Source organism: Lupinus angustifolius, chromosome LG13 (assembly GCF_001865875.1).
Source record: "Lupinus angustifolius cultivar Tanjil chromosome LG13, LupAngTanjil_v1.0, whole genome shotgun sequence".
Lineage (NCBI taxonomy): Eukaryota > Viridiplantae > Streptophyta > Magnoliopsida > Fabales > Fabaceae > Lupinus > Lupinus angustifolius.
In genome coordinates this window covers 4,463,110-4,490,636 of record NC_032021.1, presented here as the reverse complement: position 1 = coordinate 4,490,636, position 27,527 = coordinate 4,463,110, and the positions used below count along the sequence as shown (strand labels likewise).

General features: G+C 34.8%; 4 protein-coding genes and 1 non-coding gene across 7 annotated transcripts; 3 read left to right on the top strand and 2 right to left on the bottom strand.

The window, feature by feature from the left end:
- On the top strand, positions 294-4,693 carry LOC109325603 (3-deoxy-manno-octulosonate cytidylyltransferase, mitochondrial-like). Its single transcript, XM_019558053.1, has 8 exons — positions 294-640; positions 1,680-1,725; positions 2,389-2,475; positions 2,558-2,682; positions 3,022-3,161; positions 3,297-3,348; positions 3,464-3,574; positions 4,341-4,693. The coding sequence occupies exons 1-8, from the start codon at positions 404-406 to the stop codon at positions 4,431-4,433; spliced, it is 891 nt and encodes a 296-aa protein (XP_019413598.1). The 5' UTR covers positions 294-403; the 3' UTR covers positions 4,434-4,693.
- Positions 5,963-8,670, top strand: LOC109325602 (pentatricopeptide repeat-containing protein At4g21705, mitochondrial-like). Of its 2 annotated transcripts, XR_002105166.1 has the most exons (3): positions 5,963-6,346; positions 6,845-8,148; positions 8,191-8,670. XR_002105166.1 is itself a non-coding variant. In XM_019558052.1 (2 exons), exons 1-2 carry the CDS (start codon positions 6,101-6,103, stop codon positions 8,078-8,080), a joined length of 1,482 nt encoding a protein of 493 aa, XP_019413597.1. In that variant the 5' UTR covers positions 5,963-6,100; the 3' UTR covers positions 8,081-8,648. The 2 variants fall into 2 exon arrangements, 1 of the variants encoding a protein (XP_019413597.1); XM_019558052.1 differs by having other exon boundaries at positions 6,845-8,648.
- LOC109325771 (choline transporter-like protein 2) lies at positions 10,457-16,550 on the top strand. The gene is made up of 10 exons (XM_019558323.1): positions 10,457-10,822; positions 11,321-11,679; positions 11,929-12,074; positions 12,698-12,881; positions 13,327-13,400; positions 13,490-13,603; positions 13,828-14,184; positions 14,592-14,852; positions 15,270-15,497; positions 16,102-16,550. Exons 1-10 carry the CDS (start codon positions 10,638-10,640, stop codon positions 16,294-16,296), a joined length of 2,103 nt encoding a protein of 700 aa, XP_019413868.1. The 5' UTR covers positions 10,457-10,637; the 3' UTR covers positions 16,297-16,550.
- Positions 17,903-23,473, bottom strand: LOC109363362 (WD repeat-containing protein 44-like). 2 transcript variants are annotated; one of them, XM_019609607.1, is made up of 7 exons: positions 21,979-23,473; positions 20,423-20,513; positions 19,820-19,977; positions 19,692-19,743; positions 19,510-19,592; positions 19,282-19,375; positions 17,903-18,952 (listed from the first exon to the last, which is right to left on the bottom strand). In XM_019609607.1, exons 1-7 carry the CDS (start codon positions 23,332-23,334, stop codon positions 18,372-18,374), a joined length of 2,415 nt encoding a protein of 804 aa, XP_019465152.1. In that variant the 5' UTR covers positions 23,335-23,473; the 3' UTR covers positions 17,903-18,371. The 2 variants fall into 2 exon arrangements, with proteins under 2 accessions (XP_019465152.1, XP_019465153.1); XM_019609608.1 differs by having other exon boundaries at positions 18,318-18,952; positions 19,282-19,365.
- TRNAT-AGU lies at positions 26,494-26,567 on the bottom strand. The gene has a single exon. It is a non-coding gene; the product is annotated as a tRNA-Thr (tRNA).

The window sequence follows — 27,527 nt, the reverse complement described above, 5'->3', positions numbered from 1 at the left end:
TGTAACCCACTCCCGAACTCAATTTCTATTTTGAACAAATCAATCATATTTTCAAAAATTAGTTTTTCATGTTTTCATTCTAACAAACATAAATGATAACTTCATTACATTTAACTGCATATTTCTCGTAGTCACGTACACAAAAGCGGGTAGCCACAAGTAATTTCATAAAAAATGAATCCCAACATTATTGGAATGACATCAAAAGACTAAAAAGATAATACAAACAAAAATAAAAGATAAGTTCCACAAGAATATCTTGTCCTCCTACCATGTACGAAAAGAAAAAACACATGCAGATCCAAAATTACATTCAGTTTGCCACTGTCACATCACATTTGTGATTGGTCCTTCCTCTCGCATTATCCTTCACTTTCTTCTTCTTCTTCTTCTTCATCATAGCATGGGAATTTGTTCATCACCTTCATCGTCATTTGAATCTTCCAATAACGGAAAGACATGGATCATCCATGGAATTGTGGTAGGAGTAGCAGTTACAGCAGCTGTGGTTGCACACGCTTACCTTAACCGATTCAACAAAATCCGGACCCGGGTCATAGGCATCATACCCGCCCGATTCGCTTCTTCTCGCTTCCCGGGAAAACCTCTCGTTCTAATCCATGGCAAGCCCATGATCCAGGTCAACCTCTCCCCTTTCCTTTCTTTTTTTATCTGATGCTGGAAAATGAACAAAAGTATAAATTTTAATTGGATTATACACCAAATAATAATCCATGCGATTATATTGAATTATGATAGAATAGTTGATCCCGCCTATTTCGAAAAGACTTGATTGTTGTTGTTGCTGTCATGTTTGTATGTATCATATAATAAACATAATACCTGCCTAAGCTTTGATGCAAATAAAGTTTGAACTCTAGATGTAATGCTTGCTGATAGCTATTGTTGCAAGTGAATTGAAGGTGAAGATTATTTTAAAAATAAAAAATGTGTTTTTTCATGCTTAGAAAGGATTACTGTGTGATGGGTAATGAGTGAAACTTAGGAGTTAGGACATTGTTCAGCAAATTTGGACCTTCTGCTACAAGATGTATAGTTTGTTTTCTCTTAATTCCATAACTTTGGTTTTATTAGTTTTAATAATAACTACCATCCTATGTTGGGAATAGTAGGAGATAGTTTTGCCTAAGGAAGGTTCGTTTTTAAAATATTAAATGGATGAAGGTGGAAGGGGATACATGCATAATGTACAACTTGATACAATCCCCTTTGAAGGTGCATTTTGGTAGGTGTGCTTCAGAGAACAAACAAGAGAAAGAATGATTTGGATTAATATGAAGTGCCTGCCAATTACAAGGCATTCGGAAGAATTTCAGCATGCACTGTTAAACTCTTCTTTGGGTACTAATGAAAATAAGTATGTAAATCCATGAGTGGTTTTTTTGCAGTATGCTGAGCCCCGTTGTGTTGTATGTGATTTTTTTTAAAAATGTTTCTCAGACTATTGCATGTGCAACATTTCTATATTTCACTATTATCTATACACACTGTTTATACATTAGTTGATTAGAAACTTTCACAGCTTGATTTGTGGACGTAATTAACTCCAGTACCTTTTATTACCTTTAACTATTCCCATCACCTTTTTCTTTTGATTTGTTCTCTCTAATTGTCAAAGTATGTTTACCCATTTTTGGTTGAATACTTCGATTTTACAGAGGACATGGGAAAGGGCAAAATTGGCAGCTACGTTGGATCATGTTGGTAGGTTTATCTGCAAGATCTTCCTACAATCTGGCATGAATAGCTTTGATATATAATGGTCCTAGATTATTCTCTGAAAGTGTGTTATGAAACACATGCCTCTAGTCTAAGTGAAACTAAGATTCACATATAACTTGTTGCTCTTAGCCACAGAATACTGAGATAAGATCTATGTAGATTTTTGCTTTGAGGGTGAACTGAAGTTTTTATTTCTCTTTCATATGCATGCCCAATATATTTTGCTGCTACGAGGATTGAACAGAGACATAATTTATGCTGTTGCACAAATACATCCTTAAACTGGATGGGTACATGATTTGCATAGTATTTCTGCATTGCAGCTTACACTGACATGCTGTTTTTTCACTAGTTCATGACTGTCAAACCTCTTTCCGGGCTTTTAAAGGAAATAAATTATCAATGTTTCCAAGATCTAACAGCTTTGCATTGCATTCCTTTCTGACTGTGTTGGAACTAATTTAAAGAGAGATTTGGTTGAGATTGTGGTATAGACAGATTTAAATGCATTCCATATGCATGTCATCAGTGCATCACATACAAGAACAAGATAACCACTTATAAAATTTGGTAGATGCTTACATGTATTTGTTCAAATCTGGTTTGCTTCTTTGAAGTCAAATTGGTAACTGTCTCTTGTTATAGTTGTGGCAACTGATGATGAAAAGATTGCTGACTGTTGTCGACAATTTGGAGCTGATGTGATAATGACATCAGAATCTTGCCAAAATGGTATGCAAGTTACTTGCTTGTTGAAACCATTTTTTTGTATATTATTATCTTGCAATGTTGCAGTCTTCGTTATGCTTAATAGGTACTGAGCGCTGCAATGAAGCCCTACAGAAGCTCGGGAAAAAATATGATGTTGTTGTCAACATTCAGGGTGATGAGCCTCTAATTGAACCTGAAATAATAGACGGTGTTGTCAAAGCTTTGCAGGTAGTATTTTTATGTGCTCTTTTCATACCACAAAAAATGCAAATAATTTTCTACTAGCAAAAAAATTAATGACTGCCCTGCTTTAGGCTTTAGACATATGTGCACCTTTTGTCCTGAACAATATGGAGAATCAAAATCAATTATTCTGAATCACTTATTTAATAAAAGATCTGCTTATTTTAAAAACTTTTGAAGTATGACTACTTCAATTTTTTATTTTGAGGGGAAGTATGATTACTTCATGGCCAAAGGGGAGTATTATGAATTTATGATACACAATTACACATATGTACCTATAGCGCTTCGATCATACTTTAATATATCATGTGTTCCCTTCAGGCAGATCCAGATGCAGTGTTCAGCACTGCAGTCACATCTTTAAACCCTGAAGATGCTCATGATCCAAATAGAGTGAAATGTGTGGTAGACAATCGTGGTTATGCCATCTATTTTTCACGGGGATTAATCCCATTCAACAAGTAAGTTGAAAACTATTATTTAGTTTTGATATTTTATCTTAGTCATTCCCTTATTCAAAAAGTATCATAATTGCTGTATATATTTTCTGTAATACGTTCTGTAAAACTGAATAAATGCGTAAGTACATGCTATAGGTCAGGGAAGATTAATCAACAGTTCCCTTATTTGCTTCATCTTGGGATTCAGGTACTATAAGTTCTTTTTAGATGGCTATGTTAACAATGATTATTTGTAGTTCATTTTTCAGTTACCAATATTTCTTTCATTGTGAGTTAATAGCTGTATGTCTACACATCTGCAGAGCTATGATGCGAAGTTTCTAAAGATATATCCTTATCTTCAGCCTACTCCATTACAACTTGAGGAGGATTTGGAGCAGCTTAAGGTCCTTGAAAATGGCTATAAGATGAAGGTACTTAAGCTTTTTCTTATACAAGTCTCTATTATTTTTTTGAAGTTGACCATTTCAAATTTGCCTGATATAATCTCCTTGTGGTAGTTGAATAGCCTTCAACTCTAAGTACTAAGTTATTGTTGCCATCAGATTTGAGTTGTCCACAACTATCTTATATTCAGGTTCTACTCATATTCAAATTAATGTTTTGTAGCCTTTATTCCAATGATGATAGCGAACCAAAATAGTTTTCTTGCTATTGAACTGAACAGTTGGTGACAATTTTTGTGGATAAGAATTTTTTTGTAGAGCAAAGATAGCATTATTATCACTGTCACCTTGTCATGTGCATCTGCAGTAATCTTGATATCCTTCTCAAGTAGATAACTTCACTGATCATAACTTCAGGATTCAAAAACCTGGTTTTGAGATGTACTTGGATGTGTTACTCACAAAGTAATGGAGTTTCAGATTTTCTGAAGTTTTAGGATTTTGCATAAAAATATTAACAACAAAAAAACTATCCCACAATTGTACTTAACTTCACTAATTTAAATGATTTGGAATAAAAGAAATTGACTATTCATAAATTGGTCTTCTAAATTTAGTTGAATCAATGTCAACATTATTGCAACCACTACGTACTCTTGTATTATAGAGATTCATAATCTTACCTAGCTGATGACTGAGGTCGGCAATCGTTTGATGTGGGATGACGTTCATATCATCTTTTTACATCTTACCCTTCAAAGATGTCTGAACTAATTTGTATAATCTGTTATAGGTAGTAAAAGTTGACCATGAGGCCCATGGTGTTGACACTCCTGAAGATGTTCAAAAGATAGAATCTCTTATGCTTGAGAGGAACTTGGCTTGAACTCTACAGCAATGAAACCAAGTGTAAGCTAAGCATTAGTAACAATGCATCACAGATAAAGATGGCCTGTAACCCTCTATTTTTTTTGCTTGTTGCTTTCAACAACTTAGCACAAGTGTCTTGATTTATGATGAAATATTTTAGTTTAGGTAATAGGAAATGTCCCCATTTAGTGTTAATATATGATACAGAAGTGAGAATGCAAACTTTTGGTTAAGACTTTCAGAGAAGTATGCCAGTAAACTATATTTTCAACCATCATTAAGTCTCAAATTTTTGTTTGTTGTTTTTTTTGTAGAGAAAATGTTAGTTGGTTTTATAATGAAGAAATTTTTGCTTGCTCCTAAAGGAAGTACCTATAAGGTTTTAGAGACCAAAAAAATTGGTACGTTATTATTTCATTAATTTAAAGTAATTTATTCTTTTTATAGGTAATGAGAAATTGTGCAGTTGAAACTTAGGTGCTTATATCTAATATCTTATTTTGAGTAACTACCAATTTAGTTGATTGGACTTTAAAATAATTTATTCATATCTTGTACTCTTTAATTTATGGATTTAATATGTATATATTGACAGTGCAAAGGTTTTTTACACTGTTAACAAATCATTTACCGTTGATTTGTTAATATATGATTGACTCTTAAATAAAAGTAATATAAATCAATGGTAGATAATGTACTGACATATCACCGTAAAAACTCTTAATTTATTATGTAAAGACAACACCAAATAACTATGAGAGCTATGTAAAACTACACTTTTATGTCTATATTCATATTGAGAATGTAGAAAGAATTATTGTAGTGCTATTACCGCATGAATACTTAGAATGTAAGCTTCAAAACTCTCACCTTCAGAGGCATACCCCATAGTGGAGAGAGAACAGAGTAAGAGGAGGATGTTTTACCTCCTCCAGTTTGGCTTGTACTTCAAGCACATGGAGTTCTCAAGTGTTCCATTGAACATGTTTTTGGTTATGATCGATTAGATTAAAAATAAATCTCAGAAAAATGGATCAAAAGAAGGTCTACTTTTATATGGACTAATAAATTTTCCCTCAATAATTGTTATCTAAGAATTCAAATTTATTACTATTTGATATAGAATTTCACGAGTGATATAGAGTATCAGGTGTGTACTTAAGATGAGAAAAATAGACAAAGAAGAAACATAAGAACTAAAATAGTAATTGAATAAAAAAAAATTAAGAATGAAATTAGTGTAAGTAGAAAGCTGAGAAAAATGAGGCTTTAATGAAAATTAGAAGAGTAAATTATATTGGTTTTAATGAAATTACACAAATAATTTATATCTTTTTTGTATTTATACAAATGTCTTTTATTTATATAATATATCTTATTTTACTTAACTTAATTATACTTATCACATTTTTTGTTTTATGTTTAAAAGATTATATTTATTCTCATCCAGAGGAATTTAGTGCAATAATATTAGTAGAATTTATATAAGTCTAGAAAAGTTTATTGAATTGTATAATTTTAGTGAGTAGTGAGGCTCCTACTTGAACAATATTTTTGGGCTTTCTGAAAGCCCGACTAGATAGCTTCGACGCGCGCGGCAATGCTCCTTTATTTTGAGCTTTGACAAAACCCTTAGATTCCTCCTGTTACCAAAGAAGCATTTTCACAAACACTTTGTTGGCAATGGCGTCCACAATGCTACACAAGTCTCGAAACTTTATTTCAACATTTCTGCTTGGTAGATCATACTGTTCCACACCCAACCGAAAAAACCTGTACTCTAGAATCAGTCCTCTTGGAGACCCTTCCATAAGCTTAGTTCCTGTTCTTGACAACTGGGTTCAACAAGGTAACACCGTTTACCCCTTCGATCTTCAGCGCATCATCAAAACTCTTCGTTCTCGTAGGCGTTTCAGTCAAGCTCTTCAGGTCTCTCTTTTCCTATCGATTAGGAGTGAACAGTGAATATTTTATTTTATTTAGTTTGAGCTATAAAAATGTGATTAAGTGATATAATGACAAGTGCTAAGAAGAAATGTTATATGGGGGAAGGAAAAAAAAGTAGTGTTATTTTGTTACCAAATCTTTTATGGCATAACAATGACTTTATTATTAGTTAACAAGGTGTGTTGATGAGTTGTTAAACTAATAATTTGTTCTTATCTTGTTCATATTAGATTATTAGTTCTATTGCCAATCCATACACCTTGTTAAACAATAGTTCAGCTACTGTTAGGCGGTGTAAAAGAAGGGCAGCCTTGGCACAACGGTTTAAGTTGTTGCCATGTATGTGACTGGCAAGTCGCATGTTCGAGTTTTGGTATCGGTCTCTTGCATAGAGAGAGCCTTATAGTTTATAGAATTTGGGTAGAAGTATCATTTTCCAAAACCAGGAAGCTGAAATATTTTTGTTTTTATTATGTTCAGGTGTCTGAATGGATGAGTAGCAAGGGACTGTGTCCAATTTCAGCGGGTGATAGAGCCGTGCAGCTGGATCTTATTGGTAAAGTACGCGGACTGGATATTGCAGAGAGCTATTTTCAGAATCTGAGTGAGAATGATAAAACTGATAAGCTTCATGGCGCTCTTTTGAATTGTTATGTGAGGGAAGGCCTAGTTGATAAGTCACTCTCGGTTATGCAGAAGATGAAAGATATGGGTTTTTTGTCTGCTCTCAACTACAATAGTATTATGTGCCTCTATACACAAACTGATCAACTTGATAAAGTCCCTGGTGTTATGACACTGATGAAAGAGGACGGGGTCTCTCCTGACATTTTCAGCTACAGGATTTGCATAAACTCTTACGGTGCAAGATCTGACCTAGTGAATATGGAGAATCTATTGGAGGAAATGGAAAGTCAAAGCTATGTTGTCACAGATTGGGACACGTATTCTATGGTGGCTAACTTCTACATAAAAGCAGGTCTGAAGGAGAAAGCTCTGATCTGCCTGAAGAAGTGTGAAGATAAGGCGGACAAACGCAATACGCTTGCCTACAATTATCTGATTTCACAATATGCTAGTCTTGGGAACAAAAAAACCATGATGAGACTTTGGGAACACCAGAAAGCCAACTGCAAGAAGCAACTTAACAGGGAATATATAACCATGTTGAGTTGTCTGCCGAAGGTAGGGGAGTTTGATCAAGCTGAAAAAGTGCTTGAAGAGTGGGAGTTATCAGGTAACTATTATGATTTCAGAGTGCCAAACACCCTCCTGATTGGGTATACTCAGAGAGGATTGGTTGAAAAGGCAGAAGCACTGCTACTACGCATTGTCGAGAAAGGGAAGATCCCAATTCCAAACAGTTGGTCTATTATTACATCTGGGTATGTGGTTGAGGAGAACATGGAGAAGGCATTTCAGTGCATGAAGAAAGCTCTGGCTGTACGAGACCAGAATAAAGGTTGGAGACCAAAAGATAATATCATTTCAAGCATATTGAGTTGGGCCACTGATAACAAAGACGTGGATGAAGTAGAAGACTTCGTCAATTCATTAAAGACCGTGATTTCAATGAATAAGAACATGTATCTGTTCTTGATCAAGGTATATGTTAGATGTGGGAAAGAAGTTGATAGGATTTTAGAGAGTATGAAAGCTGATAAAATAGAGCTTGATGAACAAATAGAGGAAATCCTTAGCTCAAGATCACAATAATGTTGATTTTGGTTTCTCCCTCCAGTTTTTGATCTTAAAACTATTTCAATGTTCAACGAAGGACATAACCTGAGAGATATATATCCTAGATGGCATTATTTTATTTCTCTTTAAATCTATTGAACAGATGTTTTTAGCACTATAAGTCAATGCTGCCATGCAAAGAAGATTCAACCTTGATGCTGACATATAGGTTTTGATGCAATTTATTGTGAATTGAAGAATTAGCTGAGAAGGTCAAGTGCAATTTATTTTTATTTTTTTGGCTTTGGGGATTGCATGTGGCATGGAAGATAGGTTCTCACTTTGAAGATCAGGTTCTGCACTTTGTACACCTTGGCATTCTATTCCATTCTATCATGGACCAAATGTTTGGAGTGGTCTGATAATTTACATTCATATTTCTTTTTGTGCCTTTAGAGTTTAGACAATGAGAAGTATTTTAAAACCCAGACAACATGATTTTTTAGAGTGTGGGTGAACATTGAAATATTTAATGTTTTGATTTTTGAGTAAGCAGAGAAAGGCATGTAAATGTGAGTTATTGTTTAAATGTGTTGCACAAATAGTAAAACTTTACTACTTGTTTACTACATTCCCTGCATGTTTTAATTTTCAGTTCACCTTCCAGACCTCTAAATATGACAAACTGAAGCTCTAAGATGAAATCTAAAGTAATCTTGTATTAATGTACCATCTGAGCTGATTGTATAAGTGACTAAATAATAAAATCTAATTAGCACTCATGCTTTTAGAAAAGTGCCAAATAGTCCTTTGTAGTTATTTTTCTTCACAAAAAGAAAGCAGGTAAGGAATATATCTAACTTTTGAGTTCCTTGTTTCTTAAAACACAGGACCAAGGGGTAATTGAGTTATTTTATGAAAACTAATTTACTATTATACCATGTCTAATATGAAATGTCAATTGTCCAATGTTCAGACTGAATGGAATCAATTGAGAAAAACTAGGGAGAAAAGAAAAAGGTGGAAATAAAAAAAGAGATGAGAGATGTAATAAAGAGACCTTTCAAAGAAGGAAAGAGTGGGCACAAAAAGTAAGAGGGTCCACCAACTTGTGGGTAATTTTTCTTTTTGGTGGTAACCTCACCCAATGGGTAAGACTAAGAGTTTATTCTAATAAATGTTGCTCTTTAGAGTTGTACATATTATCTTTTGGTCTATTTGGTGGAAATCTAATGAGACATTTTATTACTAAACTAACACTTTATTAGTAACTTGTGGGTAATTTATAACCTGTTTTGCACCTCTTGAATTATTGACCACTCTCACCGTCTGATAATAATGCTCAAAACCATCCAACTGTCATTATTGGTCCATATAGTCAGAAAATGAATTTATTTAATTTACTTTTAAACTTCAATGATCAGTGTCCTTTTCTTGCCACTGCGGCGGAATCAGCTAATTTAAATTTCATAATTTATTTTTCTATTAATTTTTAAGGACTTCCCATAATGGCTTGTCCCCTCTTGGATTTGGCTAACGGCTCGTTCTTCATTCCAAACTCAGAATTGAGTTACTTTATTAGAGAGAATGTGAGATAAATTAAATAAAAAGACAGTTATTATTGGAAGGAAAAAAACATGGTGCGCATGTCATGGATTCTTTTAACATATAATTCTTGTTATTTTAGTTTCATGATTTATGTTTCCTTGGTAAGAGCAAAACGTCCATAAATTATATTTTAGTATTTTTCAAAATATTACTCAAAGTAAACCTTTTATTTATATATTATATATTTCCACCATTAGATAGTAAAAATTTATTTATAAATAAGCATGTTTATAAATATAACAAAACTGTTTTGTACTTATAAGAAAAGGACTAGTAGAATGCAGAACTAACTCTTTGCCAAAAAAAACTAAAATATAAAAATCTATCAGTCTCAATTTAATATTTAGCTTATTATTGATAAAAAACAGTTTAACTTGATCTTTTACTAAAGTAATTTAAAGTGACCATTTCATGAATCTAATTAATCAACTTTAACCTTGAACTTCTACGATCTGTCTCATGTATATCTTTAAATAAATGCATTAAGTTTTTGTGCTCTGGTTCTTATTTATTGTATTTGTTTTATGACACAGTTACAATGATGCAGTTTAAGCTGAGCTAGCTCAGACTCAAACTCACATGTATCTATGAAGCCGCATCCACTTAGAAAATCATGGTCTTAAAATGGATTTAGTAAACATTGTTGTAATGAGAATAAAATGTATTTACACTAACAATATATAAATATTATAATGATAATGATTATGAATAAATATTTACACTAACAATATATAAATATAACTTTTCTCATTACCATGATAAATATACTTTATTCACATATAATAATCCAAATCTAAGACACTTTCCTTTTCACACAGGCCTTCACGCTCCACTAGCTACCTTATATACTCTGCTTTGTCCCTCCTTCTTCTTCCTCCTCCTCCTCCTCTACTCTGCATCTTTTACTCTTGTGTTACACACTTACACTTAAATTGAAGCCAATTTTGTAACTTTATATTTATAAAACATAGATACAAGCTTGAAAATGAGGGGTCCTTTAGGTGCAGTAATAGGAAGATACCCATCAAGTGATGGAGTTAACCAAATGGGTGGAATCATAAGGCATAATAGGAAATGCAGAGACATCACTGTTCTTCTGATCTTTATTGCATTTTGGATATCAATGATTGTAAACTCCAGCTTTGGTTTCAACCAAGGGAACCCACTAAGGTAAAAAAAGGAAAATCTTAAACTTTCTCTCACTTTATTTAATTTACCACTGCCACTGTTTTAAACTGGAAATAGAGTGTCTGCAATTGGAAAGTTGTGGTTTTGAATGTAAATCTTAAGGCACAGGGTATTGTTTCTCAATTGGGTCCTTTTTATAGTGTCCACGATTTTCTACTTTTTTTATGTCTTTGCTTGTTTTACTAATTTATGAAAAAATAATAGTAAAAGGGTGTTTTGTGTACCTTAGGCCTTAGCCTGCTATAAAATGCATGAAATTCTTGTTTAAGACAGGATAGGTGTCACATTATTCAATTTTGATTTCAACAATTCTATGCTTACTGGGTCTTCTTGTTTGTTTGTTTGTTTGTTTGGCTTATGAAGAACTTAAAGTGTGATGTGAGAGTTGAAGGTGTAGTGGCATGAACCCCCACATTTTTGTTAATCTTTTTGTTGTTATCTATCATCGTGTAATTTGTGATCACTGGTATGTCTTACTAGGCTTACTAATGGGCTGGACTACAAAGGGAATGTGTGTGGGGATAAGCATGCACACCCTGACCTCGGTGAATTGGAGCTCCGGTATTGGCAAAATCCTAATCAGGTTTATCAGAGCGGATTGAAGAATAGCCAATTTAAGCTGGCCAATGCCCGTAGTATATGTTTGTTGGACTGCCCTATACCTTCTGAAGACTCTCTTGACTGGGTGTGTGATTATCCTGAAGGAGATATTCGTCTTTCGATGACTGATTGGATTAATAGGAACTACGATTATTTTGAGTTCTTGACGCCAGAAATGAGAAACTCCTCTCTTCAACTTCAGGGCCCATGTTATCCTGTCATATTTCCTAGTGTAAATGGTGAGCAAACTATACCATTTCGATGGATTTGTATTTTCATATTTTATTTTATGCTTGCTAATAGTTGTGACTTAGATTTTTGCCTTGGGCACAAGATATGCTCCTTGTAAGTAAGGCATTAAATTTAGGTTCCTTTCTTCTTTTTGATTTTCATTGTCTCTTTTTCTTTTTGGCTGGTGGGGAAGGGGAATGTTTATACATTATGAGCTTCAAAAATACATGGTTCTTAAAACAACTTTTTTTGTCTAGTTTACTGGAGTTGCCAATTTATTGCCCGAGCATCGAACACGTCTTTGAAGCATTGGCAGCAGATGGGTGGAGTTAACATAAATGAAGACATTGTTATTGATAAGTCCATCCACAAATCTATTAATTCTCATTCAGCTGTCTTAAAGGTTAACAAATTTTGATTCCTACTTTTCTTACTGGTATTATCATTGTAATTTAGTCCAGGGTATATTTTGATTGTAATAAGTATTAACAACTCAACATCAGCCTCATATACTGTGTGTTTATTGTATTATCAACATGTTAATGTTAACAAAAGAGATAAGAAATTGTAGGAAGTTGGGAAAATCTGGGTGGCTATAATGCAGAAATACTCCAAAATTGGTGACCTTTTCATATTGTATCCATACTTGAGACCAATACCTGTAGAATACACTTGCATTCGTACTTTCAGCCTGTCCCTTTTTCTGTTTTTTTGGACACTCACCAGTCACCACCTTCAAAGTTCTGTTATACAAAAAATCCAAGATACAAATTCAAGTCCTGTTCACCCATTACCTCCTTTGCCCTTCATATACTTTTAAATATGGAGGGATCATTTTTTTACTTCTGTAATGTAAAATATGAAGTGTGGTAAATTTTCCGTTGTATAAAGATTTTCATATATGATGCTAGAGGCTGGTGGCCTGCCAACAATTCATATTAAACTTTTCTTAACATCATTTTGTATGTCCTGCCAATCAGTAGCATGTGATGTAGAATTTCAATGTTTCATCATTTATATTTGCAGAGGTACATGGCTGACGTAGGAAAGGCGTGGCCTGTGCTCATCGTTTGTGGAGGGATTTTACCTCTTTTTCTGTCTGTGGTTTGGTTGGTGATGATTCGGCATTTTGTTGCTGCAATGCCTTGGATAACAGTGGTGTTCTTTAATGTTCTAATAGTATCAGTCACAATTTTCTACTATCTAAAAGGTTAGAACTCTGTTGGGCTATGTCTTAAACAAAATATCCGCGTTTTTATGGAAATATCACTATACAGATATCAAACAAAGCACAAACGGGGAATTAGCATGTTTCCCCCCTCCTTTCTCCATTATATGTATATGTAGTGTTTCATTACTTTGCAGCTGCATGGCCTATTCTTTTTTTAGATCATCACTTGCATGAATTATTCCATCAATTTATGTATAGTCAGTTATATCCATCCAAGCACTAAATCACTTCTCTGCTGGTAGTTTTGGTTATGACACATCAATTCGTTGTAGTACATTTTTTTATACAAAGTATTGGAATCTGGAATGTTGAGAATGCTACATTGTATTGAGAATGCAGCATAATTTCTTGTTTACCTTTATCTAGATGTTGGACAAACATCAATCAAACAATAACGCTGAGTTAAACTTCTCATAACTTTCAGCTGGATGGATCGCAAATGATGCCATTTCTCCCATCATTGGAGAGCATGACCCTTACATTAATGTATTTGGGAGGGTAGGTACCATCCTAATTGAGTCCTCATCCTTTTCTCCTTCCATTGATGATTTTACCATGTACATCTAACAACAATGTTTCTCCTTCAGGAACTGACTCATCTACGTGTGGCCACTGTAGTTATGACCTTTATCATGGGTGTTGCCATTCTTACATCAATTGCTATTGTTCGACGCATCCTTATGGCAACATCTGTCCTGAAGGTAAGCATCAGTGCACCACTTTATGATATGCAATTCTTAAAATATGATCAAGGTGTCTCTTTTTGAAATGGTATCTGATAGTGATCGTGTGTAGTTTTAGCCTACACCACTAGTAACTGAAATGATAATGCAGCATTCTTTCCATTTTCCAAGTCAATCAATTAATTGATTTTATGCACATTCTTTCCGTTTTCTGAGTCAATCCATTTTCCATTTGTTCACAGGTTGCTGCAAAAGTGATAGGAGAAGTTCAAGCACTCATTATTTTTCCACTCATACCATATGGCATCCTTGCCGTGTTTTACATGTTCTGGATTTCCGCTGCTCTCTACTTGTTTAGCTCTGGCCAGATTGTTCAGAATAACTGCAACTCTAACTGCTGCACATATGATCTCCTCGCAAAACGGGTGAACTGTGACCTGTGTTGTGGATACAGCATTCACTACACCCCACATATTGGGGTTGCCATCCTTTTTCACCTATTTGGGTGTTATTGGGCTACACAATTTTTCATGGCATGCTCCTCAACAGTGTTTGCCGGGTCGGTTGCTTCTTATTACTGGAACCATGGTGAAACATCTGTAAGTCACAATGCCTTGTCCAAAGTGAATATTGCAATTCAGAGAACTCAGTGAGGGTTTTATACAGTCAATATAATTCAGATATTATCTGATTGAGCAAATTGGAGTCCCAGCCTAAGTAGGGCAAAAAGTTGCTATTTGGATCAGAAATTTTCCCGGATCACTGATCAGTCTATGGCCATGTGACATAAGAAATTAGAAAATTGTTGAAATATGACTATCAACTATAAGAGCAATGTGGTGAATGGTTGGGTTTAACTAGACTGTTAACCTACTTGTGAACTGATAGTGCTTGTTTATCTGGACGATTGGAATTTGATTATCTATTGACTAAGCATTTTAGTTTTGATGGTTAAGAATTCTCTTATGTTCATGTTATTAACCATAATTCACATTTATCTATGCAGCATGAAATTCCATTTCTTTCAGTCTTTTCCTCCATGAAGAGGCTCATGCGTTACAGTCTTGGGTCTGTGGCTCTTGGCTCTCTGATTGTATCATTTGTGGAATCAATCCGCTTTCTGCTTGAATCTATCCGTCGCAGACTAAAAGTCTCTAGTTATGAGCCTGACAACTGTTTAGGAAGGGCTGCATACCAATCTGCTCAATGTTTTCTCAGGTGTATTGAGTGGATCATCAAATCAGTAAACCGAAATGCTTACATCATGGTATAATTTGTTAATCTACAGTATCTACCATATAGCAGATTTTTATGCATGCAGTCATTTTATATAGACATGTTTATTAATGTTGTGGAATAATTCTCTTAAAAAACATGGTATCTTTTTCGTAAAGTATACTTCAAAATACATAGCAACTAGCAAGTTGCTTAGAGAAAATGTCCGTGTAGTTAAGGATGGTGATAACTAGAGTTAGAGATAGTTAAAATTTATTTACTAAATGGTTAACTTGCCCCATCTACGAGCACTAAAATGTATCCGATCAATCAACCTCACCCCAACCCTTCTCTAGAACAATGTATCTTAGATTTTTCTTTGTACGAGAAGTCTTAAGCTAGACTGTTTTTTACTTATTTTTATACTTTTCTGATTTCAACTTCCCGACTATCTTCTTGGTTTTTACAGATTGCTATAACAGGTAAAAGTTTCTTTGTGGCTTCTTCTACTGCAACAGAACTGATCATGAATAACATTCTGAAGATTGGGCGTCTCAATGTAATTGGAGATGTCATTTTGTTCCTCGGAAAACTATGTGTCAGCCTCTCAAGTGTTGTGTTTGCATTCCTTATGTTGGACACGCACAAGTACAAATCTTCCCGTTACAAGATCTCATCTCCACTTTTGCCTGTTCTGGTATGTTTTCTATAATCTAATTAATAGGGTAGAGGGCTAAGATCAATTGCCATTTAACAAAAGCAGAAAAGATGGTAATTCAGTTTTAGTTGATGGAAGTTGAAACCTTTAAAAGTCAGATAGGGAGGGGTTTAAAAATTACCAAGGAATGCTAGCAACACACTCTTTTCAGTACTCTCTCCCTACACACTTTGTTATTGGCGGAGTTCATGTGAGACCTACTAAATCATATGGGTCCACTCTCTATTTGGTGGGTTCCACATAAACTCTACCCAATACCAGAGAGTATTTTAGTAGAGTATTGCAAGCATTCCTCAAAATTATGTGTTTTAATTTATGAACTCCATTGCTCTTTTGATGTAGAATTTTTATACAAGTGTGTTTGTTCAAAAATCAAAACCATGTTTCTTAAAGGACCTAAATCTGTGGCTCAGCAATCTGCATCATTGAACAAAACCCCTCCATCATCTTTAAAGCCTCGAAACATAACCCGAGTAAAAGATTAACTCCCTGCATTCACTGTCACCACAGTCTTACCAATTCACCATTAAATATGAATTTCAAACAATTCTCCTAACCTTATTTTGCATTCTGTTTAATGCAGGTTTGCTGGGCCCTTGGATATATTGTTGCAACCCTTTTCTTTGCAGTTGTGGAGATGTCAATTGACACCATAGTTCTCTCATATTGCCAGGATTCTGAAGAGCACCAAGGGACAGCCCAGTATGCTCCACCTCTTCTCGTTGAAACTCTCAGTGACCAAAATGAGACGCAGAGACTTACACAAGGAACCCAATGAAAATATGTTCATGTATAATTATGCTGGTCATAAAAAAGTTTAGATTTTTGTTAAGGTGCTTATTTTTGACACCTGAATTATGTCGTTCTTCCCTTTGTACAGACATATATGTTTAATATACAATGCTAGACAAAGGTGGGACTGGTGGGGTTAGATTTTGGTGAATGGGTTATATAGGATATGAATTATTATGCAATGGGCCTGTATAATTAATTATAATCTTAATGAACTAGTAAAGCTTCCAAGTTGAGGCTTATTGGTGTTCTTTACCAAACTTCTATTGCAGACACCCAAAATTTATTTTCATTGAAACCAGCCAAAAATTTAATATGAAATGCATGTGTAATGAATGACACAATGTCCCCCAACTTTGCAGGGAAGTGATTACTAATCTAAAAACAACAGAGAAAGTGACTTTTTTCCATTATATACATCTGTTTTCAAAGAAAAGTTGAGTAATTAACCATTAAGAATAAGGAAATTTAGACAAACATTAATGATTATAACTTAGATGTTGAGTTTGACCTATAGATGTTGAGCTATAGACAAACATTAAGAATAAGGTTGAGGTGTTGGACGAGTTTTGCTAGTTTGGTCACAATATTGTTATATGATTTGCACACCATAAAATACGCATCATTAGCATACTGGTAAATGGTGTTAGAAATGTGACTAACATGTGAAATGATTTAATAAGCTTTTACGCATGTCACTAATATATTAAACAATCGACACATGTTAACAATTTTTTTAAGATAATAGTATGTAACAATGACATGCAATTTTTTATGAAAGGATGGTTATTCGATTTAGTTAGCTTGACTAAACAAAAATCAGATCAATCAAAATATGACCCAACCTTAAGGTTTGTATGATGTGAGGTGCACAATCAATCCAATTTCAACACTGCAAACGATCGCTGAAGCCACGAAGGTTGGATTTTCCAGAAATCCAACTTCATGACTGAACTGCAAAACCATATGAAGAAAGAAAGATGACAGAAAATGAACCTCAAACAAACATCCAACAAGCAAACCTATGTATTGAATTTTGCTAATCTGCATTTGTTCTTCTGTATCCTTTAGCAATGGCTTACCTTCACATATGAAAATAAAGAGAGTAAGGTTTATTGCTGAAGTAGGGAGATAGAGAAGGTAGAATCACGTCTTACTTTAAAGTTTTATTCTATCATTATTTTGGGGTGTGAAAAATTCCTCATTAGTTATAAAGTAGTATAGCCATTGCTCTCAACTCTCCACCCAAGTTTGATTTTTGAAAGATAATGAAAGCTAAGATAAATGTTTGAAATCAAGTCATAAGTATTTTCTCTCCATTCCTTCCTTTTTAAAAACCAACTAACAAACAAACCAAACATGATATGAGAAAATCAGATTTCAATTTCCATTAAATCAAGAATCCTTATAATGCTATTTGCCAGTTGGTACGAATGGAGACAATAGGAAAGTTTAAGAACCATGAATATACTTTTGAGACAGCTTTCAAACTTTTCCTTTACAAAATTTTCCATTCAAAAAACCAACTCGTAAACAAATCTTAATATAATGGAGAAAAGCATACTTCCAGTCATGGACAATTTTCCAGGCTAAACAATTCCCAAGCCACAATCTCACTTGTAGCCATGATATTTTATTGAGAAATTGATTCCGATGGACAAGAAATCTAATTCCACACCAAGACTGATATCAACAACAGAAAGAATATCATTTATAAATCCATAACCCTGCTCATGCTCGTTAATCTACATTTACCCAATACATCAATCCATCGGTTTCCAAATTCTTTGTATACGATCTTTTGTTTTCTTTTTTCTACACAACTCTGTTTTCATTTCCCCCCTTTTCTCACAGTCAATGCTTGATCAGAACGGCAACCTATCTCCGCACCAGATAAGCAAGAGAACAAGGAAAGAAATGGAACTACCCTAATATTCTCAACTAGCATCTTCCTGTACAAGTTTTCACCAACTAGTGGAGAAAGTGAAGTCTACTGTCCTCTGAGTAGATATCATTAAGTCATTCTCCCAAGCTCATTAGACATGCATTTTAAATCACCTCTTATGTCCGAAGAGGCAACCCAAAATTTTGAAAAGTCCTGATTTCCCCTCGAAGGCCGGCAGTTACAATCACCATACCCCATGCTGACATGTTTTGGCTCACACTGACACGAGGGCTTCGGTTCGTTGCAGCTCGAGGAAATTTCCCCCCTGACCATGTGGTGGAAATTCTATCAAAAAAGTAATTACTTGTTGCACTTGCAATAGTTCCCTGAAATGGACTACTCTTGCAACCCATTGCAGATTGGAAGCCCTCGGTAACAAAATTTTCCTCTACAGGGGTAGGAGGATGATTGGCAGATGAGACTTCATCCAAGTTACCATCAACCTCCATTTCGTCACCACAAAATGTATCATGTATCTCCCATGCGTCATCTATACCAGGCCAAGGAATGGCCACAGATACATACTTACAGTGAAAATGTTCATATGAGCTTGTGACAGTGACACTTTTACTTCTGTTAGGTCTGGAATGAGATTCATTTTTCCAGATGTATACATAAGAATCCTCACTAGCTGAGACAATATATTTACCATTTCCTGTGAGGGAGGCCGAAATTTGGCTATTTGCATTCCCAAAACCTGCACAAAACTTGTATTATTTTAACCTGAAATGGGGACTAGAATGCAAATAAAAAAACTAGAAACCTATTCCAATTGCACACAGAATCAAAACTAGCAATGACCACATTTTTTCGTATTGTTTAAATGAAGTCCCATGTCCTAATGCCTCATCATTCATCAATGACTCTCCAAAAGAAAATAAACAAAAGTAACTTCCGTTCCAATTTCATATTAAGGCACAACAATAGAAACCACAAGTTTTATTCAGAGGAAACTTTACATAATGGTGTATTAACTTGTCATGTGTCGTTGATAAATTTCATTTGGCATATAACTAATTTACCTACCTTTATATTTATGAACCAGATCAACACCATCAACAACCCGAATCCGTGAATCAGCAGATGTAATGAGAACTTCAGTTGAGCTTCCTGGGGCAAACTATTCATAAAAATCAGTGCAAAGACAATCATAAGCAGTTACTACTTACTAGTCTAAGCAAATCTACAATAATCTTTAACTTTTTTAATGGGGGCACATCTGACAGCCCAGCAGTTAAGCCATTAAAAAATTACCTGGAAGCCAGTAATTTTCTTGCGATTCGATTTCTTTTTCCTGTTCTTCAGATTGATCTGACTTTTCTGTTGCAACTTATTTTCTGAATAAAAAGAGAGAAAAATATAATAATCAGTAATAGGTAATCAGAATAGAGTATAAATCAAATGGAAAGTTAAACAACAAGTCTCACTGGCTATACCAGACGTATTATATAAATAGCAGTGACCCTTGTATGAACCAACTAGTGCACCCTGTATAAAGCAGAAAATTTTACTGAGCAGCACAAATTTAATGTTTGAAAAATATGCACATTAATGTTGGACCAACCTGACCATCAGGTGTATAACAAGCAGCAGTGACCATCTCATGCAGATCAGCCCAATCAACAACTTGACGATCAGGAATGCTCCATATGCGAACCTTAGCATCCAAAGATCCGCTAATGAAGTATTTATCATCAACAGGATTGAACTGGATGCAAGTTACTGTGCCAGACAGAAAACAGATTAAGCAAAAGGTACAATTAGCAAGGGACGATGAAAAGGAAGGGGGGAGACAACAGAATCACTTTCATTTCTAAATTTAAATAACCACCCGATAGATGTGAAAGAACTTTTATATAAGCAGTCCTATATGTAGCAACGACAAATATTGATGAACCTAGGCCTTTGGGCATTTATGAGATTACCCATTCCTCTCAGCAGAGCTGATAACAACTTGAATCAGATTGGATAAGTCGATAAGATAGGCCATCTTGGGAATATAATTCAAATTTTAGTTGGGTAAGGGAGAGAGGAACTTACAAAAATGCATACAAGTATGAATTTGTTTAATACTATCATGTGCATAGAAGTGGTCTGTATAAATTCTACTCAATAAGGAAAAGCAAAGATATGAGCATTGCAAGATGTGATAACAGTGTGTACTCACCATAGTCACTGTGTGAAAAAATCTTCAAGCATGACTTGCTAGACAAATGCCACAGCCGGACAGTTTTGTCCATCGAAGACGAGAGCAAGTGCTGAGAAAATAGATAAAAAACAATATAAGATTATCTAAGTGGCATGATAGTTTATACTTCTAAACCACACAACACGTCATGGCAAATATTTGAGTCCTAAATATCATAAAAAAGACAATAAGTATGAGTGTGTTGAAATAGGGCCAACCAATGGCAAGATGATAGTTACTCCCTCCGTTTCCTATATATTTTCTTAGGACATAAACACATACCAGTGTAGCTAATTAATATAGTTAATTCCCAAAAAAATTATTTTTGTTCTTCATGTTTACCCTTTATCTCTCCATTAACTATCATTAATATTATTCCACTACTCTCTTACTAAAAAATAATACATTAATGCTTTCTTGAACTTCTAAATATACAAATAAATAGAAACATTTTTTTCTACAAAGAAATAGATAATAGGGAACAAAATGAGTAATAATATTGAGGGAAATGCTAACCACTGCCCTTAGGCTATGATTGGATTGGTGGTATTGGATAGAGTGGAGTGGAATGAAAACTTATCATGTTCAATTGATTGGATTGGTGGTATTGGATGGAGTGGAGTGGAATGAAAACTTATCATGTTCAATTGTTTGGATTGTACTAATAATAATGGAGTATAATGGTACATGATTGGATGAGATCCAAAACCCAATTTTCTCTTCCCTCCAATTTGGGGTGTAGCTGATGCAACCAGCATTTTACTTTTGTTATATTCTTTTAAATTACAATTCTGGCCTCTTTATATCTTCCTTCTCCTTCATCGATAGATGTGGCGGCTACATCTTGGCCACTAAGCACAGAAACACACAGATGTTTCACTACTTTTATCCAACCAATATATATATATTAAACCTTCAGGCAATTTGTTAATGTTACTCATGTTGCTAATCCAGGCTTGAAATGCAGAACCAAAACCACATTTTCATTACCAAAACTTACATTGGTTTAATTGACTCTTTGTATCTACAATAAATTCAAGGTTAATTTCAGCATTTGTATTATTTAAATAAATAAATTTCTCATTTGAATTCCAACTTTTGGCATCATGGCATGAATAAAATAATATCTAGCTAATAGTATATCAATAAGAGTGATATGAGAATAATATAATTACATGTATTATCATTCTGTCCAATTCTCAAACAATGGAGTGGTAATTTTATCTGATTCCACTCCATTCCATTCCATCACACCCTATCTCATTCCCTTCACTCATCATAAAGTATCCAAACATAGCCTTAGGGCATTGGTTAAGAATGTAAAAGAGATACTTTTATCTTGGGAAATGATGAATTTAAGACATCAAGAATTAGTGGATTTAGATTTCTAATACAGCTTCCCCTTTAGTGTATTCCTTAACATATGCCCTTAGGGCACCGGCTAGCCAGACCTTAATATTAATAAACTTTTAAAGTGTACTCAGTAGTGGTAATTTGATTATAGAATAACAAGTAATTTCAAGATAGTAGCTAACCTGAGACTTGGACCAAGAAAGGTCAAGCACGTCATAGAGATGGCCTTTAAAGGAGCAAGCGGGGTTTTCTTCAAGTGCAAACACAGTTTCTGGCACTACAATTTGATTCAAGCTCAATGGTTTTCTGCTAAAAGACGACCTCCTCTCAATGCTCTTATGCTCCAAATGATTGTCCAAAGCATGGGACAGCAGAGCCGGTTCCGGCGATCCATTCACAACCAACAATGTATTCACATTACTCCCATCTTCTTGTTTGTCCACGAGCAACTCCCTCTTGCTCCGAGATTCGACAATCTTCCATACATTAATCACACAATCCTCACCTGCACTAGCAAGATACTTGCCATCCAAGCTAAACTTTATAGTCCAAATGGATCCATTATGAGCCTGTATCTCCTGGATATTATAAAGTCCACTGAGCTCTTTACATGATTTCCCATACTGTCTTACCCTCACTCTCTCAGCCCCATTAAATGAACCATCAGCTTGGCTATCATCGGTAGCGGAACTCAACCGCCCACCACCTTTCTCAGAGCCAGTATCCCTTTCACTACTCCACCCCCTCCTCTCCCGAAGACGAGCCGAAACAGCGCTCTTTATTACACTCTTGAACCAACTTCCTCTCTTTTTCAACTTAAAACCATCATTATCATTGCACTCACCACCAGCATCATCATTATTCGGACCGGAATCTACACCATTGCGATTAGCTTCCTCGACATTTTGCCTCCGCATTAATTCTTGAACAATTGGGGAAATCCCAACGGTCATTTCGAATTCCTCCATAGTCAAATTCTTCCCTGTCCCAACTTCCTTAACCTTGTTAACCATGCCGTCTTCCCTAACCTCATTCACCACAAACTCTTTCCCGTTATCAAGATCCTTTATTATCGTCCACGCTTCTTCTTCAACCTTCTCCAAACCCTCCTCCCTATTGTTATTTACAATCGAACCAGTCCCGCTCTTCGCCGCACCGTCTGATTTCGATCGTAAAATCGCGGCGGCGTGGCAAATCTCGGTGCCGGTCAGATAACGAGAAGAGAGTGACCGGGAGAAATCAGGACCGGCGGCGGAGGAAGGAGCACTGCGGCGGGGGTTAGCGGCGAGACCGAAATTGCGGAGGAGATTGGTGCGGCGTTCGGAGACGGAGGAGGGTTGAGAAGTCCAAATGTGGTAGTTGGAGTCATGATGAGTTGGAGTGGGAGAGTTGGAAAAGGAGTAATTGTCGTCTTCGGAGTTGGAGGTAGAAGTGGAACTGTCTTTTTCAGAGTTGGTGTTGGAGATTAAACGGTCGTGAGAGTCGTAGAAAGAGTGGTGTTCTTCGTCGTTGTTGTTTTCTACTATGGCTTTGGTCATTGTTCAAGAAGTGACATTTCCATTAGAATGCTCATTCAGAAATGGATTGGATCTGTGTCATTCAGATATTCAGATCCAGGTATTTAGTACAGAGGGGGATTGGTAACAAGATCAATGCTGGATGCTTTCCTTTTCTGTATATCTATATATTAACATTTACTAAATATTTATTTTTATGTGAGATGAAAAGATAAATGCATAACATCTTAACATTTACTGAAGTTTATATTCTGAATAAATCTTTCTAAAAAAAGAAACAAATTCACTATATCATTTTATTTCAGCCAAGATGAAATATCTTAAAAAATGGATGAGTATAAACTTTTTTTTTGGTTATCGATGAGTATAAACTTCAACAGATTCTGTAAGATTTAATGCCAGAGAATATGATTATTATGTGTGAAAATGATTCGAGTTATCATGGACCGTGATTTTTTTTAGCCATATTTTCCCCCCATTTATCAATATACATCATCTTAATAATTAATTTTCCTTTGATAAATTATATAGTGATATCTGATATAGGCTTATCCATTCAATCAAAATCTTCGATGATTCTTATTTTTGTTCTGAAGTGGTCTCAGTACGTAGTAGGAGGAGGCTTAAGGCGTGTTTATTCCACATACAATCATCCACTTCAACTGAAACAAATCAAAAGCATTCATACCCTTATTACTCTTGCAAATATTTTCTAACCATTTTTTACTTGTGTGAAGATTATGCCCTTTAATTAATTGGATATGGGAGAGCCATAATCAGAGTCTTATTCATCAAATCAATAGCCAAATCACGGTGTATATAATGTTCTAGTTAATTTTCTTCTTTAACTTATTCTAGTTTCTTCTTCACACTGTAAAATGTCAAAGAAAAACTCATCCAAAACAACGTGGTCTAATGTTTTTCGTTCTGCTATTGTATGTGTCGGAGGCACCAGGTGGAAGAGAGCTTCTAAGTGGTATGTAAGACTTCTTTTGGGGTTAAAATTACATAACACATTTTATGCATATTATATTCCTCACGTTTATTAAATTTCTTTGGGTGTATGGTTTTGTTAGTCTTTTGAGAATAGTTGTTGGACAATATTTTTCTCTCTGTGCTATAACATATATCTTTGAGATTCAACCCAGAAGGGTGATGTGCATTGTTACTATTCAAAGTTTCAAACTTAGGGAGTAAAGAAAAATGAAAATGAATATGTAAAAGAAAAGCTGATCCTTTTGTTGCTCTTCAACTATGCAGCAAGAACCTGATAATGCAATTTCAAGCTCAACTAGTGAACCAGAAGAATAGGAGGCATTCTATTATTAAGCATTCAAAAACAGATATTGCTCAGATTCTCCAGATTGGTAGCCTTGAACATGCTTTACCCAGGGTAAGTCCTATTATATAATGTTTATGCTGTATGCTCAAGGCTTAACTTTTTAAACAAGCTAAATTCAAGTTTTAACTTACCTGTTCCCTAACTAAGTTATTGGTTTTAGATTTTTAACATGCCTTTTTACTTCCCCTAAATTTAGCTTCAACAGCTCTACAAGGACACATGTTTATTGCATGCATATAACCAAATTGACAATTTCTGTGAAGGCATCATCACCAACATCTCCCACATTAGCATATGCAGGTACTTATAGTAGACTTATATTTATACAAATAACCAAAATCTAACTTTGAATTCTAACAAGTTATTGCAGTTCTGTGCAGGGCTTGCCTATAAATGTTGCTATAGCAGTAGCAAATCTGATATATACTGCTTCAAGATGTGGTGAACTGTCACTACTTCGTCAGATAAGAAACTTGTTCAGAGAAAGATATGGAGTGGAATTTGACTTTATAAATGTGGAACTATCTGCTGGGAATTTGGTAGACTTTGAATTGAGGAAAAACCTTAGCATCAATATTGTACCAGAAGATGAGATATTAAAGTTGTTTAGTGAAATAGCTCAAGATCTGAACTTTCCTTTGGGTTTCAAGGACTTGAAACAAATCTTCAATTCACAATGTCATGTGAGTCTATGATATGAACTTCTTACTAGCTATAGGACTATTTTTTTGGTTAATGCTAATTAGACTTAGAACTATTTGACTAAGATTTTGTTCTAGATTGTAACTATAGAACTATTTGTTCTACTGCATTTCCAATCTATCTAAATGGATCATAGTTAATTGTTTATTATAGACTAGAGATTAATATTACTTTTTTAGTAAAGTAAGGATATCCCTTCAACTTATAGATAAAGATCTAATCCCTTTCGGATGTGTGATTGCTCCTCCCAATAAGTGTCGTTCTCAAAAAACCTTTGACTTTTTGGTCTATCTGTAAAATCAGTGGAGCCTTACACTACTAGATCAGTATCTTGTTGGTGACTCGAGATTATTAATATGATAATCCACTTCAATTTTCTCAAATAGACTTATAGACATAAGCATTGATTTGATATGTAACAATATAAGCACTTGTTTTAAGTGTTATTTACATTTTCTACTTGTTAACAAACTCTATTGGACAGAGTCATTATCATGGTTCAGATCAGAAACCTGAAGTTATGAATGATGAAATGTACAAGACATGCAGTGACAATGATGAAGCTTGGATGCAGCCTCCAAGGGCAGTGACCTACAGAGCGGTTTGGTCAACCTCTCCAATGAGTTATCAAGTTGAGTCTAGAAGGAGCAGTGGTTCTAAGGACACAAGTCCAATGAAAGTGGATAACCAAGAATCATGTTCTAATAGAACATCCTCAGAGGGTATGAATAGAACACCAAGGATGAGCATTGCATATGTTGATGACATAGATGAAGATATGAAAAGTCTGTGAACCAAGAGAAAAGACTTGGGTATTGGGACTAAAAACCTTAGTTCAATGAGTTATATGGCAGATAAGGTTGATGGCACTGAAAAAAGAGGTAGCTGATGAACTTAGAAGTTCTTAAATGAAAGAAGATACAAAACCACATTATTATATTATATGAAAGTAGATATAAGACCACATCCTATTATTTATGGTTAGTTATATTCAAAGGGGGCTGATTTGTATATTTTTCAATGGAATAAAAGAAAAAACACGTAATGGATGTCTAAACTCCAAAACTGAACGAATGTGCAAACTAAAAAACAAGGTTTCAAAAATATTGAGCATGTAAAAAAATTGTAATAAACTATGCTTTCATTGAGAGTTGAACTCAAGACCTCCCGCTTACTAAACGGGTGCTCTAACCAACTGAGCTATGAAAGCAACTTATGTCTGTAAAATGCAATTTAATGTATTTCTATAAGATTTACACTATTCACTACTCATTCCATTTATCTCGCATTTGCTAAATATGTTATTCCGTATTTTATTAAAGTCAAATATATTTTTTCAGTACCATGTATTGCTAAAAGTTGAAGGAGATTTGATTCAATATCAATATTCATCAAGCAAATAATAAAAGGACGTGAGAGTAATATTTTTCTTCCTCAAATAGGATATATTTTTAGTGGCTAATTCTAAGAATTATCAACAACAAAAAGAGTATAGAAGATCCGATGAGTTCTCTAAACATTGGCATTGTCTATGAAGCCCAAGAAATACAGTGTCTACATTTGTTGATATAAATGCGATCACACTAAGTTCAAGGTTACACAGAATCTTCAAGGCCCAAGAATTGATAAGCCCCACGCTTTTACATCAATAGCCCATGAACAAAATCACACGCAAATCTCTCTCTAAATTAAATTTTCTCAATTTCTTGAAGTTCTGAGTGTTAAGTGCGTGTATTGAAAGCAGCATAGATTCCATTAACCTATGCAATGAAACATTACAGTTAAGAGGTGATTCAGTGCAAAATTGTAATCCTTGTGAGCAACTTGAAACAATGAAACTCACCCTTTCATGTGACATTTACCTCTTTGCATGCATCATCCAACCCTATAATGTGTGTGATACACTTCAATACCTTCACTCTTCCCCTTTAGTTTTTGTTGATGTTGTGCCCTTTCTTTCTATATAACACCATATCCTCTCAGTGCATGATAATAATAATATCATCATTTACACAGTCTCTAAACTCTAAACCCTAAACATAATACAATGAGGGTTTCTATCTGTATTGCACTATTTCTCGTGTCCTTCCTTATTTCTAATACTATACTTGCTGCACATGTACGTTCGCCAACTGCATGTATGTTTCTTTTCGTTCACTCTTTTATATTT